The 19,236-nt window shown below is 37.4% G+C and overlaps 1 protein-coding gene across 1 annotated transcript; it reads left to right on the forward strand.

Annotated features, from left to right (window-relative positions):
- Positions 1-37: 37 nt before the first annotated feature.
- Positions 38-18,971, forward strand: LOC139938747 (4-hydroxyphenylpyruvate dioxygenase-like). The gene is made up of 14 exons (XM_071934367.1): positions 38-118; positions 218-244; positions 404-466; positions 2,778-2,882; positions 4,402-4,453; positions 5,902-5,984; positions 6,619-6,708; positions 7,327-7,430; positions 11,275-11,352; positions 12,642-12,693; positions 13,401-13,511; positions 14,366-14,554; positions 15,014-15,136; positions 15,819-18,971. Exons 1-14 carry the CDS (start codon positions 116-118, stop codon positions 15,894-15,896), a joined length of 1,158 nt encoding a protein of 385 aa, XP_071790468.1. The 5' UTR covers positions 38-115; the 3' UTR covers positions 15,897-18,971.
- The last annotated feature ends 265 nt before the right edge of the window (positions 18,972-19,236 follow it).

The following is a 19,236-nucleotide window of genomic DNA, read 5'->3' on the forward strand; positions in this document are numbered from 1 at the left end:
CACGAGAAGACGACTACCACACTGAACTAACGACGACAAAAGACTAGAGGTCGAGATTACATATCATAGCGAGAGTAGGATTTATCACTCTTTCTCCTCGTCGAAACACATAAAAATGGTACGTATTCTCTCATTTCGCAACAATATTTCATCATTTTTGTGTCATGACGTTATTATACCAGTCTTACAATCTTGAATTTCTTTGTATTTTTTACAGACCACGTACACGAACAAGGGCCCAAAGGTAAGCAAAATCAATAGCATTTTTTGTTTGTGAAATGTGCAAGTGCTGGTCTGAGTTTTACACTGTGGGTAATGGAATACTCACTTTTTCTTGTCGTTTCAAAGGCTCGCTAAACTGATTTTTCTTTAGTAAATGTGTTGATTTTTCTTACAATTTTAGCCAGAGAATGGTCGCTTCATCGCGTTCAATCACTTGACATTCTGGGTTGGAAATGCTAAACAGGTAAGATTGAACTTTTTACTGGGAAATCCATGGTCAAAATATCTATGATCGTGCTGAAAATGGCTAGCATGGCAGACATTAAATACTACGTGACCGGCTATACTGGTTTGTGATTGGTCAATTTTGGAGGTGTGTGCAAAGGTTGGAGTTGGTATTGCATAGAGCAACTTGGAGTTCTGTATCGTAGGAGGTCCTGTTTTCGAGGTGTCCCTAAAATCGTGGCAAATCTTTTACCTCTCTGTGCGCGATGTAAACAGTCCCTAGATAAAAATTGTGTGGTTTTATTTGCCAAGCAAAGAGTCTCCTTTCCCTTGACCAAAACTTAGAAACACGTAAGGCTCCACTGGATATTTGCACTTGTAAATGCAAAAAGTTTGGTATTTTAGGCATTTCTACAAGGTACAAAAATATGTCATAATGTTGAGGCCATATAAAAATATTTGCCCACCGAAAAAGTTTCATCAAACACTATTTCAATTCACAATTCATGATGATCAAATCATGTGACTGAATATTTTGTTGAGCATTCTGGAAAAAAAAATACAGAGGCTTAAAGAAGCCATGTGCCTGATATCATTTTCTAATATTTTTGGAGATTTTTTTGTTTAACCCTCCGATCAATATTATTATTAATATTAAAATTTAAACGATCAGCTTGTTGATTCAATTATCACTGTTTATCTATATGCTTTATTATAAATTTTAAGAGAAAAAAGGGGAACAAATAAATAAAAATCAGATTTGAAAGCCAATGATTATTCACACTTTTTATTAAATTATTAATTTTTGTTATTTTTTGCAAATTACCATGGTAATTTTAAAATTTCATTAAAAGATATTTTGAATAAAACGAAGACAACTGCTGGCTATAGAGTCATACACAGGGTCTCAAAGAACACTTGTAGTCACTGCAGATGTTTCTTCCATGTATGGCTTTACCGGGAAACCATGCTTTCTTGTTTGCTGTGAAAACAGGAAAAACTCAAAACAAATGGGGCCAGTTGAAGTCATCGAAGATCGGTGTGTGGTGTGAACATTTCAATGTCCATCAAGTTTTAATATATGTTTGCATACTTCATATTAACAAAAGATGGTAATTAGGGCATCGGTTGATATAAGGCATCATTATTTTTTTCCCAATTCAAAGAAAAAGGCATAATAGCGTGAAAACTGGTAAGGGGAGGATACATGTTTTTGGGGTATTGCTTATTTCCTTTTTATAGTATTTTAGAACTTTCCTATAATAACCTTCATTGGAAATAATATTTTTCTCATTTTCTTTTTCTGACAAACATCTTTTGTTTGGGCTTGTGTCAGTATAAACTTTGTCAATAGTACAACAGTACGATAAACAAACTTTGTTTGTCATGAAGACTCCCTTGCCTAAGACATAAAAAAGTATGTTATGTTGGCGTAACGGGTCCGAAAAAAAAGGGTAGGTAGGTAGGGATTTTTTTTTGCTTTTTTCCCAAATGACAGGTTATCTAATTGTTTAAGCCGGTAGTAATAGTACACGTTAACAAAAGAAAACAAGGCTACACTCAACAAAATAAACAGTTTATTGATGACAATTATTTTATTTTTATGTCTGTAATAGATTTTTATCAATAAATATCTCTAGGGTCGGCCATATTTTTAGGGTAGGTCGGGTTACGCCAACATAACATTTTTTTGGTGTTTTGCTGTAGTACTTAATGGCACAGGTCAGTGCACTTGTGTTGTTTTGTCAGCGAAATTTTAAGAACAATTTAATTCCCCAACACAGACCAATAGGAAATACATTTAGCCTGCGCTCTTTGACATCTTCAATCTTCAATGGTGGAATCCTTAGTCAGCTACCTATAGCTATACTAGGATGGTGCAGAAGTGACGTCACAGGCAAAGTGCATAAGAAATAAGGTGAAGTTAAGGTGTCGACAAGACAAAAAGACTGATAACAAAAGACGATAACTTAGGGTGCGTAAAAACTGACATCATTGTATGAATCATGGTCGGCATGCTTGCCAATACGTATTATCTACACGGGGGTGTGGGAGGATGTCCTCTTGAGTGTCCTTCTGAAAACATCCTTGTATATGCAGAAAGGAATAACCTTGACGCCTAGTGCCTTCCTCAAGGTCACTGTAAAAGAGGGCTTTTTCACTGGTTTGTTGTTTAAGGGTAAGGGACTGTAAACAAAAAAATTAGTCTTTATCCCCAATCCAAAAACTAACATCTCTTAAATCTATTTTCTTCTTATTTTAATCACTTCCCCATTTTAGTTGCAAACAATTAGTAAAGCTTTTTGTTTCCCTTTGATTTTGATTGGCAGGCAGCATCATACTACTGTTGTCGTATGGGCTTTGAGCCCTACGCCTACAGAGGTCTGGAAACGGGAAGCAGAGATGTAGCATCACATGCTGTCAAACTGGATAAGGTGAGTCAGTTTCTAGACCATTGATGCTGAAAATTGACAAGGGTTGACACTGTTTATTTTATATCACAACCTCCCCTGAAAAAAACCCAAAAACACACACACGTGTGTGTGCATACCAATTCTTTTTTTTCTTCCTAATTATTCAGTTTCGCTACTCCTTTTGGTGGAGAGTGCATCACATGGGGGTGTTTAACGGTTGATAATGACCAGCTGAAACTGTTTGTATTATCAAGTGGCTTCCGCATGTCGGGCGCGCGTACGCCAATTGTATCATGCGGAAAGCGTAATTCATAGCTATTAGTAACAGCGCATAATCTATTTCTAAGCGCGTGTAATCTATTTCTAAGCGGATGCATGTAATCTATTTCTAAGCGCGTGCGCGTACACACAACGCACGCACATCAAACAGATTCTTCACAAAGTTTTAGAAAAAAATACTTACAAACCTATTGTCAAAGTGTCTATAATTGTCTTTTTTAAGGCATTTATGAATGGGAATAAAATAGTGACTTGTCTTAAACGTCCGTTTAAAACCTTACAGGATCGTTGCCATGCAATAAAGGCCCTTATCACACGGCAACGACCCTGCTGGTTTTAAACGGCCGTTAAAGAACTCGTCGCAACCCTTTAATTCCCTTATTTTTGAGAAGCAACTGATACATCTTGTGTAGCCTTTTGCTCTGCTTGACAAGGGGCATCGTTTAATGAGGCTAAAACTATTCATGTTTCTATGGGATAAAAGTCTGCCATTATTTTCCTAGTGAGAGGATGTCCGATGATGGTACCAGCATATTTCTTATAATACTCTTTAGATAAACTGTAAAATGATAATGCATTGTTAACTCAGTCTCTGATTTTTGCCCCAGTTAAAACTGTTTTAAGGTCATTCTGTGTCAAATCACCCCTCCCCCCCCCCCCAAAAAAAAGACAAATTTTAAACCCTTCCCTCTTCAAATTTGCTCAATTTGGTTTATGAGGTTTATCAATGTACTTTGTTGAGAACACAATAGAATTCATTCTTTGTTGGATCGTTTCATGTTGAGAGTCAATCTTGGAAAACAAGCTCAAATTTCAAATTTCAGCTCCATCCAAATTTTTTTTTTTTGCACTACGGCACGCTATTTCTTGTTGATTTCAGTCAAAATGAGCCCGACTGCCGATATTCAAACGACCATAAATCAGCAACCATTAGGTCAAATTGGTTGGAATCAGTTTTTGGAAAGGAAAATTGCAAAGCTTTTCAAATCTGCCATTAGTTTTTCATGTGATCTGAAGATGAACTTCAGTGAATATTTACCCCCATATGTTTTCTCCACAATATCAAAAATTTAGAGTTTTTAAGCTCCACTCAAAGTTGCGCTATGTAAATTACAAACATTACATTCATGTACGTGACGTAAACTGTATATCATGATTTTGCTTGGCGACCCATAGCCTTGTAAATCAATGTACTTTGTTGAAAGTCTTGGAAAACAATTTATGATAAATGAATGTTATTTTTCCTTTTCAATTTCTACAGATTGTGTTCGTCTTTGAATCTCCATTGAACCCAAGTGGACCAGTAACAGAAGGTTAGCTGGAAATAGTCGATTGGTTCATATATTCATTATTTCAACCATTCTGATCAATCTTGTTTATTGCTGTTGTTGTTGTTGTTGTTGTTGTTGTTGTTGTTGTTGTTGTTGTTGTTGTTGTTGTTGTTGTTGTTGTTGTTGTTGTTGTTGTTGTTGTTGTTGTTGTTGTTGTTGTTGTTGTTGTTGTTGTTGTTGTTGTTGTTGTTGTTGTTGTTGTTGTTGTTGTTGTTGTTGTTGTTGTTGTTGTTGTTGTTGTTGTTGTTGTTGTTGTTGTTGTTGTTGTTGTTGTTGTTGTTGTTGTTGTTGTTCACATGCTGGGCCATCTCTTTGGAACATTGTTCCACTTCAACTCAGATAAGCAGATACTTGGTCTCAAGTTTAAGACACTTCTCAAAACGTATCTATTTCAGAAACCATAGCTTTCAAAATTGTTGGTTGTTGTCTTGTGTATTAGTAGAGTCTTGTTGTTTGCGCCAGGAGTGTCACCATTGACAGACTTGGCGCACTGGAAATGTTCAACATTATTTATATTATTGTTAACTTTGAATAATGTTCAAGGGTACAACTTTTTTTCTTTTTTTTTCTTTGGGGGGGGGGGGGAGGGTTTATGGGCGACCCCTGACCCCATTCATACTCTGTTTAGAAGCGCAGCTGTTCAGACCTTTCAGTGGGGACAAATATTGTTTACGTCAACATTTATATTTGTGTTTCTTGGTATGCTTTTCATTCGTCCAGACTCCCAAAGGATTTGTATACACATTGTGTGACCTTCTATGTCATATTTGGCTGTAAGGCTTTCTTTTACTGTTTTTTTCTTTTTTTCCTATCCAGCGCATAGGGACTTTGCAGTGATATGCGCTATACAAATAGGGTTTATTATTTATAATTATTATAATTTAATATCCTTAATTCTATATGGAATGTTCATTTTGCATTTTGGTCAACATTTGGGGTTTTTGACAAAGGCAATCCAATTTATGTCCAGCTCTTTTGCTGTTGCTTATTTCCATGTTTTGCTGCACCTTTTGTCCATGCATTTCTGAAATTTTTTCTATACTTTGTAATACAAGTAATTTTACCCTAAATTATAGTTTACTGACTTATGGCTTATTGATGACTCCTGTCTAATGAAAATTTTGTTTAAAAAATACATGTTAGTAAATGATAAGAATATATATTAATTTATATAGCGCCTAATATAAAGTTATCTCTGTAAAATAAACAACTTGTTAAATTATTTTCAATTGACTGAATGATCTTATTCTAAGATTAAGGCTGGTCTGAAACAAGGACTTCGGCTACAGCTACTGCTAGATCGCATGCCTCTGCCTATTCTTCAACCCTGACAGACGCGCTGATCTAGCCGTAGCTCTAGCCGAAGCCGTCGTTCTGGGACACGGCCTAACACACAAGCAAGGTAAATAATGCTGTATTTTTAAACGCAGAAATGGGAAGGCATCAGACTCTACACGGGGACGGAGTGAAAGACATTGCTTTTAATGTAGAGGATTTGAGATCTATTTTTAAGGTAAATGCAGCGACATTCTTCGGGAGCTTCTTCAATTTTTAAGAAATTTGTTTTGTGAACTTTATGAATTTTGTTTTAAAAGACTGAGTGGCTTGTATTCCTCAAGCTTGTCATTATTATACAACTATTTCTTTATCTATGTAAGATTGGTAACAAAAACCAGTTTCTCCAGTCTGATTAAAGGAACATTACAGAATATTGGCTTCTGCTAACAAAACAGTTGCTGGCAGTGTAAGCACTTTATGTAATCCACCATATAAATGGACTAACGAACCTGTAGAAGTTTGAGATCGATCGGCCATCTGGGTCACGAGAAAATAGTAAACCGAGTACACATTTTACAATTACATCGATAAAAAAGGGAAATGAATAAAATGCTCACTGAGCAGTAAAATCCAAATGGGGAATTCATGAATAAAATGCTCACTGTGCAATAAAATCCAAATGGGGAATTCATTTTATTTATTTCTCATCCAATAAGACATTTCAGACAGAAATATTTCAAAGGATGTTTTCAACTATCATCATTCATTAGAATGCTAAGTTTAATGTAAAGCTGTGATCTAAGACAATTTTTTTTTTTACCAATTCTGTAAACCTTTTAACTTTTTCATTGTTTGCAATTGAACCACAGAAAGCAGTTGAGAGAGGAGCTGCGGTCGTCAAAGAGCCGTGGGAAGAATCTGACGAAGATGGTTCGGTCTTGTTTGCCAAAATCAAAACGGTAGGAGGGCAGGGCAGAGTCTTTATAATAAAAAATAACTAAGGAAGTATAGGGACCAACAAAAACCCAATCAGCGTTGTAGCCATGGTGGGTGGTGCCGGCTGGGCCTGCCCAGAACTAAACATTTTTGCCCAGCACTCTTGAGAAAAATGCACTGTGCTTCCCAGCACGGATTTCTCACAGATGGCACTCAAGCAATGATGACCCCGTATCTAAACATAATGAATAATTTTTTTGATCTGCTTACCCTTAGTGGATTTAGAGCCCACCAATAAAGTTGGTCAAGCTACAATACTGAACCCAGTATCACCAAGATATATGAGCACAAGGAATCGCTTAGCATGTTTTCTTTCCTGCTGAGCAGAAAACTTGCAGGGGACCGGTTTACAGGCAGTGATAAGTCTATCTCAATATGGCCGGGGAACCTGTTCTGCTATGTGAGATTTGGTTTTCAGTCCCTACTTGACTGCGTGGGTTTTCCCTGTAATAATTCTCTGGGGGTTTCTCCCACATCTACTGAAATTTCTTCATCATCTTCTCTTCTTGTTTGGCTCTAACTAGAGCGATGAGAATATTTATTCAAACATTATCTTCTTGTACTTGTGATCATGATTTTAGTATGGTGAAACGACGCATACATTTGTGGAGAAGAAAGGCTACAAGGGACTATTCCTGCCCGGTTTTAAAGCTCCGATGTTTCAGGACCCCCTCAACAAAATTCTGTGAGTATAAAATAACTTGCTTGATCATAATTCTGCAGCATTCAAATGTTGTCCCATTCAGCTTAAAGACACTGGACACTATTAGTAATTGTTAAAGACCAGTCTTCTCACTTGGTGTAACTCAACATATGCATAAAATAACAAACCTGTGAAAATTTGAGCTCAATTGGTCGTCGAGGTTGCGAGATAATAATGGAAGAAAAAACAATGGTCACACGAAGTTGTGTGCTTCAGATGCTTGGTTTCGAGACCTCAAATTCTAAATTTGAGGTCTCGAAATCAAATTCGTGGAAAATTACTTCTTTCTCGAAAACTACGTCACTTCAGAGGGAGCCGTTTCTCACAATGTTTTAGACTATCAACAGCTCTCCATAACTCGTTACCATGTAAGGTTTTATGCTAATAATTATTTTGAGTAATTACCAATAGTGTTCACTGCCGTCACAGTGTTTTCACTTCTGTTTTCACTTTTGATTATCTTGTCTTTAACTCTGCTTGTTGTATCCTACTTGCCCTCTTCCCCAATCTGCTCCCCTTCTATACGTTCCTCATTCCTCATTCCCACCCACATCTCTTCCCCATCCCATTCTTACCTACTCTACCTCTCTTCCATATGGCCCTGGCTATATAGACCTTTATCATGGTGTGGTCATCTTGATATTACTTCATTCCATAGTTCAACAACAATGCTAGCATAGGGCCACTGATTTTCCGTTTCAGAAAAGTGCAAATTCCGTTTGGCAAAAACATGAATTCCGTTTCAGGCACAAAAAATTCCGTTTCATGTTTTTTTAATTAGATAAAAGGTTGTTTAATACCCAGGGACACACTTATAAAAATAAATTTCAGATAAGTTCCACTGCTGACTTATTAAAATGTTCATTTGAACTGACAAATTTCAAAAAAATACTCTAACTTTTTTTTATTATAATTGTGGATTATTTTGTATACTGCTGTTCGATGAAACGAAAACATGTAGTCAGGGTAAAAAGGTTGCACTGTGACTGCAGTATCAATGCACATGATGTGATAGACTTGATTCCAAGTCTAAAACTGCAGTTGATTCTCTGCATCAGCCACATTGTAGGCTAATGACAGGAGTGTATCCACAAGAGGGCGCTGTTTCAGCATGATCAAAGACTTGGGAACAAGTCTATGGGCGTGACCGTTCTCCATCCCATTGATCTCCATTATACTGACTGGATAGGACATCGCGTCCAAACGCAGGCCGCGCGCGTATTTTTTCAAACGGGTGAAGACCGTTCGTCACACGAAATGAGTTGTACACTTTTAAACGGAGTTGCTGCAAGCAGAGAGAAGTTTTCGTCCTTTTAATTGTCATTTGGGGATTAATGCAATTGGAATCGGATCAAACAAACTAAAAATGCTGATGGTGAAGTCGTGCGCAGCTGTCAATCACTGGAGGAGGGAAAACTGAGTCGGCAAAGGGATTGTCTTTCCATAAGTAGGTAGGCCTTTGCATTTTTTTAGCGATTCATATTATTATTATTATATCTAACGTTACAAATATAAGCTGGAAATTTAAACTATCTTTCATGAAAGTAATTATTATAGGCCAAGTATTTGTTATTTTTACCGAGCAATACTATTTTTGTTTTCGCTCCGTTACAGATGGTTGTCTGGAATCGACGAGGACGGGAAGCCCGGATTTCAACAGATGTTTGTCATAGCATCAATAATTAAAAGGTTCGGGAAAGCGACAAGTATATGCGAATTATGTACAGACGATACAAGTTCGTTGAGAGGATCAGTCATCTCGGAAATAGCCGACTTCGTTATTTGTGACCAAAATAAAAATATTTATTTCTGGCGGAACAGTAAAACGGTTATGGAAGTTTTGCTGTTGGGATTGTTTTTCAATTAACATGATGAATAGAAGCTGAACAATAAAAAGTTTAAATTTGTTAATGGAGTCAACTCTCAATTATCACATTGTATTTTGTTTTCATCTTTCTTGTTCTTTTCCCTCGATTTTAGCGAGTATGTGGTTCTCACTCTAGTGCCTACTCGAATTGTTTATTGTAGGAGCGACTCTTGTTTTGTCTTTATATGGTTTATTGCCATTTTTTCAATGAACTGAAAGAATAAAAAAAAACATGTACCTGAATCCCAATACAGTTTCTCGGCCGAGTGTTTGTTTAGAAATTTTAAATATCATTATCATAATACTAATAGGGCATTTGATAGAAACAAATGTAAAGTTAGTTTGCTTTATTGCATTTCAATCAGAAACTTTTTCATACTTCAAACTATCGATCGTCATGTTTTCTCCCCATTTCTATTCTCAATTTACAACTTCAACTGACAGACTCAAATCCGACCAAGTGCACATTAATTTACCCGTTTGAAGGAATTGCGCTGCCATTGTTGGGCTGCGTGTTTATGCACGCAGCATAGCGCAATGTCCTATCCAGTCAGTATAATGGAGATCAATGCTCCATCCACAAACAAAATGTCAGCCATTTTGTTTTCGCTTTGGCGACAGAATGTTGACAGTTTACGGTTTTATTTTAGAACTTTCCGAGATGAAAAATCATTGTATGTGTTCTTATAGATCATAGGTAAGCTAGTTTGTGTATTATTGTTGGTAAAAGAGAGGGATAAAAATGCAATTTGGGTAAAAAAAAATGTTAAAAACGTGCCGCGAATAATGCCCTTCGCTTAACCATGTTAACGTGTGTACATCATGTGTGTAAACATAGAGGATGGTGTGAAGTAGAACAGAATAATCCACGGTTACGATCTCGTACTTTTTGCTGGTCTGATTTCTGATGCTTTTTTAGTTTAACAAAAAGAATCTTATTAAAGAATGCAATTTCAATAGTTTTGGCGTCAAGAAAAAAAAAAAAAAATCTAATTTTCTGAAATCCCGTTTTCCGTTTCAAAGGGCGGATTCCGCGAATTCCGTCCGTTTTCCGCGCTCGCAGAAATTCAGTGGCCCTATGCTAGCAGGTTACTTCTATGGTTGTTAGCACTTTTTACCATGGTCTTGTATTAAATGTATTGTTTGCACTTTTAAATTGGTCTGGGCAGCATTAGCTGGTCACGGGTGGCTACACGGGGGTAAGAAGACTGGGGGTTTTCCAGCCTGTTGTTGTCTTGATGTCCTATATGTGACCGGTTGGCGTTGTTTTGGCTGGTGCGTTGTTTTAGTGTGTGGGTCTTTTGTTGCTTTGTATTTCTAACTTAAATTATTTTGTATTTTATATAGCTTTGATATATTGATTGTGTATATTTGGCCAGTGGATGTCAAGTTTCTATGTTTTTTGACATGGACAATAAATAAATCTATCTATCTATCTATTCCGACTCATTGTAACCAAACTGAGACTGGACAAAATAATAGTCTGGTGCCATGCACAATGAGCGTTAGCATTCATTACTGTCATTGGAAACAGGGAACATGACCAAGATGGTGACAGCGTGATCAAGCTCTATAGCAGTAGATCTTATGATTCACAATCTTATGTTTGAAAAGAGGAATTGAAGTATTGTTTTCACTGACAAGTGATCAGAATTGCCAAGAGAACAACACAACTCTGGACAAATAGTGGATCATTTCATTGTGATTGGTATTTGTTCGACAATTTATCTTTCATCTTAGATGAAGAAAGCTTCCCTTAAAATATTGCTTGCTGAGGTTTTGTAGTTTTTGAGAAATGAGTTAAACAATGTCACAAAAATAGTTATTGTCTCAGAAGGCGAACATTATTTAAGCATGTACAACGTATTTACGTGACTCTTGACTGACTTTGATGCATGTTTGTACTTTGGATGTTTTGGCCGAACAAATAATAATGACTTTTTCTTTTGTTATATTTAGGCCTGTGGTTGACCTGAACTTTATCGATCACATTGTTGGAAACCAGCCACCTGATGAAATGGAGTCGGTTGCTGATTGGTGAGTTAGTTCAAACATCACAAATGGTAGTAATGATGGGGATTTAGTTTTGGGTATATTTTTTACAACACAAAACACAACGTCCACAGATTTACATTAAAGGAACAAGTTGCCTTAGATCGGTCGAGTTGGTCTCTACAAAGCATTTGTAACCATTTTTTCATAAAATACATATGGTTGGAAAGATGTTTTAAAAGTAGAATACAATGATCCACACAAATTTGCCTCGAAATTGCATGGTTTTCCTTTTCCTTTGCGACAAACACGGTCGGCCATTTATGGGAGTCAAAAAGGTGACTCCCATAAAATTAACGGCCGACCGTGTTAGTCGACGAGGTAAAAGAAAAACCGTGCAATTTCATGCACGTTTGTGTGGATCATTGTATTTTACTTTTACAACATCTTTCTACCCATATGCATTTATAACAAATGGTTACAAACGCTTTTCAAAGACTAACTCGACCGATCCAAGGCAATGTGTTCTTTTAAACTTATACGGTTTGAAGATAACGATGATAGAAAGCTTTCCCTTAATAAAATATTACTTGCTGAGGTGCTCTAATTTTTTAGACTTGTTTCTTTTAACAATGACAGGAAAATAGTTTTCCACTCAGAAAAAGAAAAACTAGTTTAGCATCTACAATGTATTTACGCAACTCGCCTGAAAGCATTGCTCTTTGATTTTCACTTTTTTTCTTCTTAAATCGCTCACTGCTCTAGAATTGCAAGGGTCGTGGGTTCATACCCCACCCGAGTAATATGCCTGTGATATTTTTTCACAGGAATCGGGGAGGTACTGAGTATACAGTGCTAACACACATCAGTGTATGGGTAAAAACCAAAATTAATATATTCTTAAAATCTTGACGACTGATCACTCTTTTCTTCTTAAAATCTTGACGACCAATGAAGCTGAAGCTTCTACACGTAAATTCACTCACAGTGAGTAGTCATGGCAAACAGCTTGACCTATAAAAGGTATCAAAACCCTTTAATGGTCAACTGCAATTAAATCGGCCCCAAAATAGCTCAGTGACTGGTGTCTTTCCCTGCCTTTCAGCTGTGATGTGGACCCCAGTTCAAATCTCACCTCAGACAGGGGATTTGCATGTGGATTAGGTTTTCAGTCCCTATCTGGTTGTGTGGGTTTTCCCTATTTAGGGTTTTCCTCCAAAATCTAAAACGTAATATCTCATCTCGTTTCCTATTCTTCCTGTTATTGGCACCAATTGTGAAATAGAATTTTTAATTAAATAAAATAAAATGTCCTCCATATGTCTTATCCATAGGTATGAGAAGAACTTGATGTTCCATCGATTCTGGTCAGTTGATGATTCACAGGTGAGTAAAGTGACAACAATTTTTATTTTTTATATGCTAAGTAACAAAGTTCCACTGAGCAAAGGAGCGACAGCGGGTTACAAACCAAGTATTAAGCCCGGATCATACGCGAATGCGAAGCGAGTTTTGGGGACGCAATCATCGGCACGCGCCCCTTTCCCAATTGTGACGCAATGATATTCGCTTCACATGAAGCATTCGCAGGAAGTATGAACCATGCATTAAGCCCTGTTCACATTAGATTAATATATACAAAATATTTGTGGTGTCCGCACTTGGATTATTTAACGTAGTTAACTAACCACATAACAGTTTCAGGGTGAGACTGCTGTTTAACTGGCTCGTTTTACAGGGCCATTGTATTCGCACTGGACTTTTTGGCTCAGTAAGTTTTACTAGATTAGTTGACCTGGGGAGAAGGTGGCCGGTTTAACTATCCATTGGACTCGGTTAAGTAACCTGCTGGAAATTTTTCTTGGCTGTTCGCACTGGACTTTTTGTCAAGTTACCCTTTTGCTTGAAATGATTTACCCGAAATGAATGATTATTGGATTGAAAATGGTTTATTGATAAAAAAACGTCACCGCAGTCGATATTAAGACAATTTTTACAGGTAAGAATTTTTACAAATATATATTTATTAAATATACATTTAATACAAATTATTTATTAATTCCCTGACCCTTCTACCACATCTCCTTCTCTAGATCCATACAGAGTACAGTTCTCTACGGTCCATCGTTGTTACCAACTTTGAAGAAACGATCAAAATGCCAATCAACGAACCTGCCCCTGGCAAACGGATGAGCCAGATTCAGGTAACACATTTTTTTAAATTTCTGACCTGTTTTGGGTGGGTTTTTTTTCTTAAGACTCGTGTGGTAATTACTCAAAATAATTGTTAGCATAAAAACTTACTTGGTAACGAGCAATGGAGAGCTGTTGATTGTATAAAACATTGTGAGAATCTGCATTTTCTCCTCGGCAAAGGGCACCCTTGTGTAAATATCTGCTGGAGCATTTCAAGGGCACCAAGGCAATGACCAGGAAGCCTGTTGCCTTTGTTGCCCCTATCAGGTATCAGGCCTGAAATTTCCAGGAAGCCACCAAGAAGATGCAATGTTTGATCATTATAAAAAAAGAAATGTTGATTATTAAAATGCAAAGCTAACCTATCTGATATAATGTTTGAAGATTTGCATGGTTTGGTGATTTGCATGAAAAGAGCTGGTGTGGTCTCACTGTTCGGGTAGTACACTCTGCTTGTCTTCAGGAGAAAGCTCTGAAGATGAGCAGAGTGTACTGCTCAAAACGTTGAGACCAAACCGGCTCTTTTCAGAGCCAACATAACTCCCTCATAAGAGGATTGTTACATGGTTGTAACCGCAAGTTTACTACTATTTATAGGGTGCGTTCGATTAGCTTCCAGTGTTGACCCTGGGGTGCTCACTCGGGTGACCCCCTGACAAGAGCTAATCGAACAATCACTCACCCTCTTGACCAAGTGACCCGTTCTAGAAGCAGGGCACTTGGGGCTGACCCGGGTGAGCCCCTGGAATGTCCTCAAAGCTGTTCGAACGTACCGGGGCAGACCGGGGTCGACCTGGGGGGTCTAATCGAATGCACCCATAGTTTATTCCTAACTTATCTTTTAAATTGTTCCCACGAACAGGAATATGTCAACTATTATGGAACTGCTGGTGTGCAGCACATTGCCATGAACACAAGTGACATCATCAAGACGGTCACCAACCTCAAAGCCAGAGGGCAGAACTTCTTGACAATTCCTGATTCGTACTACAAGAACCTCAATGCACGGCTCAAGCTTTCTAATATAAAGATCACTGAGAGCATGGAAATGGTAAGAGGCTGTTGATAACTGTGGGAATGTGACAATAATTTTCAGAATGTGACAATAACTGTGGGAATGTGACAATAACTGTCGGAAGGTGACAATAACTGGGGGAATTTGACAATAACTGTCAGAAGGTGACAATAACTGTCAGAAGGTGACAATAACTGTCAGAATGTGATAATAACTGTCAGAAGGTGACAGTAATTGTCAGAAGGTGACACTTACTGTCAGAATTAGACAATAACCGACAGAAGGTGACAATAACTGACAGAGTGTGACAATAACTCTCAGAGATAGGAATAGCTAAACTGTCTTGGATATTAATGAATGGTTGTTTAAATCCTTGCAGGGTTGTGGCTGTGGGAAAAAAGACCCCGCCTTAGACTTGGTCCTTATTAAGTACACCCCAGCACCTAGTGTTTTTTGAAAATCTTGAGTGTTTTTCTCTTTCCTTTTCTCTTTCAGATTCAGAAACTGAACATCCTTATTGATTTTGATGAGGGAGGATATCTCCTTCAGATCTTTACTAAGCCAATTCAGGATCGTCCGACCGTCTTTCTTGAGGTCATCCAACGCCACGGCCATGAAGTAAGTACCAAAGCCGCAATTTCAATAAGCTGCGTGAGCACAAAAAGCAGCTAAGCACACAATAGAATTCTTCTTACCAGAATAAGGTTACCAGCCAAACTACCACATCACATGTACAGTTTGTGACTGGTATCCTGCTCATTTCTGCTTAGCAGAATGTTGTCAAGCAATATTTTCTGCTGAAGCAGCTCAGTGAGAATGCAGGACTACAAGTTTATGTTTCAACCCTTTCCTCATCATAGGTGACTTTAGTTGACTGTACAATTTATTCACCAGTGGTTGTTAATGTCTCAACAATTCAGTAATGTCAAGAACAGGACTCGAACACGGCTATACTCTGCTGCTCAGAAACACTCGATCCTGGGTCTGGTGCTTTCAGGAACATTGACTCCTAAAAATTGGGTCAATACACGGACTGCCACAAAGTACCATATCCTCAAAACCACCATTGGATACATGGTGTTGTTATGTTTGTACAGCTGGTATTATGACGATACAGTGTCCTGTAGAATTTTGTGGCAAGAGGTAGTTAGGAAGGAGAGTTCACCGGTTGTGGCATTTTGTGGTGAGAGGCAGTTTGGCACGATAGTGCGCAGATAGTTGTTGGGGTTTTAAAATTAAATCGGTGTTTATATTATTTCTGGCCAACATTTATTTTTTATTTTTTAAATTGTTTTGACAGGGTTTTGGAGCTGGGAATTTCAAGTCACTGTTCGAAGCAATCGAGCAGGACCAACAGAAGAGAGGGAACCTTAAATAAGCTCAAGATTCCAGACTGCAAAGATGTCGACGAGGCAAGACTAACAGAAATTAACATCTCCTGTCATCAGCAGATGCAGAAAAGTAAAAATCCTTTCTTACCCTTTGTTACTTTTCTCTCCCTTGAATAGTTTTGTCCCCCCCTACTTTGTACCCTCCTGAAAGATTTCTCCCCTGTCCTAGATTTGCTGTGAAATGCTGAATCCTTCAGAGAGTGGCTTCAATTGGGTTGAAATCATTTAAGCTGTTGACACTCTTGACACCTGACCCAATGCCCTGAAGAGGCACATAACTACTAGCCATTTTTTGCTTACACAGCTAGCGCGAAGATTCGACGCTTTTACAGTAAGCAGATATCGTAAGCGCAGGTTTTGCTGGTACTGTAAGCGAAGAATGGTGATCGCAAATGCTGAATTCAGCGGTAAGCAGAGTCATGAAATTAGGCCCGGTTTATTAGGTCAGTAACAACATCGACCATTTCTGGGCCTATGTCTTGGGGGGAAAGGTTCTCTCTAAAGGGTTGAACAGCTACGATCATCTATTATCATTTATTCACTTGAAATTATGTTTCTGAAATACAGCATTCATCTTTTACATTTATTTTTTATTATTCAGTATTATTTTATTTGTCAGCATTAATCCCATTCTGTATTGTCTGCTAACTTAATAATTTTACACAGATTTTATGAACAGCCAGAAAGTATTGCTAAGCATTTTTCCCTTTTGGATAATCACTTCCTCATCACATAAGACATATTCCTATAATGTTTTGGAAAATTGAACGGTAAAATATAAACCCCATTATGGCTTAAGGATCTTGCCAACTGTTAAAACAACAAAATTTCAGCTTTTTATTTTGTTCAATGACCGAACACATAATTTTACCCTCAGAATCATTTGAAGTGTGTTTTATTTTCCCACAAAACTATTTAAATGTCTGATTTAACGAGAGATGATTGAAAAAGTGTCTCAGAGATTCTTGTTTCTCTGTTATCACCCATGTATGCCCGTGGTTTCATCTGTGATTGGGAAAAGTGGCAATGAAAACCTACAGCAGCTTTTGTATAGTATAAAACATTTTGGCAAACATTAAACTTCAAAGTCATGTGGTTATGTACAAAGATATTTTATGCCCCAAATTGTGAATCTGAGAAGCGTTACCACGGTAACATTTTTATGATCATTATCAGGATTATTTTTTCAGCGGGGACACATTCTGCGATAACTCAAAGGCTAGACCACCTTTCAAAGTAAAATTTCAGATGTTAGTTTTATTGTATACATCTACATTTATGTAGGATTAAAACAATCGAACGGTTCAAAATTTAATATGGAATGATGAAGAAAAAAAATGTTGATTTAGCAAACGTTGTATGATGTCTTTTAGAAATGACAGATTAGTCTTCCTCCCAATTCCTTAGTCTTCCTACCATCTTAAACAAGTGATCAATAATTTGGTGTTTGACAAAGAGAAATATTTACTAGAGAGGGACTTGAACTTGGGACCTTCGGATAACTGTGCAAAAAACAAAACTTGACTCCACAAAATGGCCGAATGTGTTAGTTCACGACGTATAAGGAAAACCGTGCAATTTCGAGGCATGTATTATGTGGATCATTGTATTCTACTTTTAAAACACCTTTCTAACCATATGAATTTCATAACGAGTTTCAAAAGCTTTTTTTGGACCAACTCGACCGATTCAAGGCAACTTGTCCCTTTCATCCGGAGGTCACAGGTTAAATCTAGCTTTTGAAAATTTTGTTTTTCAACCTGAAATTTTAGGTTTACCCATTCAGTTTCCCTAGTGCTTTATTACTGGATTAATGTTAGGCCAAGATTAATGTTTCCATGCCTTGGTGTAACTTGAAATGTTTTAGTAGAACTTAACATTTCCCTTTTTAAAGAGATGCCCTTACAAACTTACCCACTATTAGACCGGTGGCAATTCCTTTACATTCATTGTGCAATTATTATAAAAATCTCAGATAAGCAGGGTGATTTCATGGTTTGAAAGGAACAATGAGCTTAGCTGAAATATTTAAATATTTTGTTCTGTTAAACAGATGGTATAGGTAGTAATTATCTTGCCCTCTATAGACGATGTGACCTATGTTTACATTCAAACCGCCCCCTGTTGACAAAACACTATATACGTCATGTTTCACCGGGCACTGAGTTGCGTAGTCACAGTAAGATTGCGTACACTTTCTTGCTGGCTGCCAAAACCCAAAGGTTTTGCCCGGCGGTATGCGCGCGCATCATGTTATGGTTTTCGTGTGACGTCAGAGGTCACATCGTCTATAATCAGTGATGAGATTGTTCAGACTTTTGGCTGAATTCAGACTTTTTATGTCGGCCTGGTGAAGAAAAATCAGACAATACTTTTTTCCACAAATAAAGAAATCCTGCTCATTGATCAACTTCTCTAGTGCTTTGGAAACTGTTTCCAAAAGCTCCTTGGAATCTAACACCCCATGGGTTACCAAACGGTAGAAATGGCAGCATTTCAACATACCTTTGAATTTGTATCGAAATTTCAAACTTTTTTGTTAGTAATGACTCTCACCCCTGTATAATACACAGACGGTAAAGGTAGTAATTATCTTACGAAAAGTTTGTTATCTAAAGTGCCCCCATTGATTAGATACAAACAAAAGTGTGTCAACAAAAGTGTGTCAACAAATTTGCATAAGATTCCCCACCTTAGTTGTTGGTGTCAGGGCAGTGGGGTGGGGGAGTGTACAGTGCCCCATGTTGAACATGATATGATTATTCTGTATGTAATAGTTGGGTGAAGTCAACTTTAGTCAAAGTTTTATGGTGTATACTATATTACATAAAATACTATTAATCATTGACGAGCCTATTTTAGGTTTTTACAAGAGTGAACCCCAATGTTTGAGTGTTAGAAGGGTAGTTTTAAAAGAGTGATTATTCAATTTAAACTATGGTATTATTATATATTTTTATGTGTAGGGTAGTTGGAAAAATGGATTGTGTGTTTTATCTGCCAATTGTCAACACCATGTGTGAATATAATTATTAAATATAATAAAGTACAATTGACACTAATCTATCTTCCAATGCAGTTCGGTTGTTATATTTGATGTGGCCCTTTCCTAGGTGCTAGCTAAAGAATACATTGTGGACAACCTGACAGCCTTCAACTTGTTTACAACATAACGGTTGGATTTCACAAGGAGTTAAGACTAGTCTGATCACGAGTTAGGACGAGTTACTTGTCCTAACTTAGAAATAGCATTCAGTTTTTAACAACTCCTAAATAATAGTCCTAGTACTAGATCTTAGTTAGGACTATCGTGAAATTGACCCAAGC

This window comes from Asterias amurensis, chromosome 6 (assembly GCF_032118995.1).
Source record: "Asterias amurensis chromosome 6, ASM3211899v1".
Classification (NCBI taxonomy): Eukaryota; Metazoa; Echinodermata; class Asteroidea; order Forcipulatida; family Asteriidae; genus Asterias; species Asterias amurensis.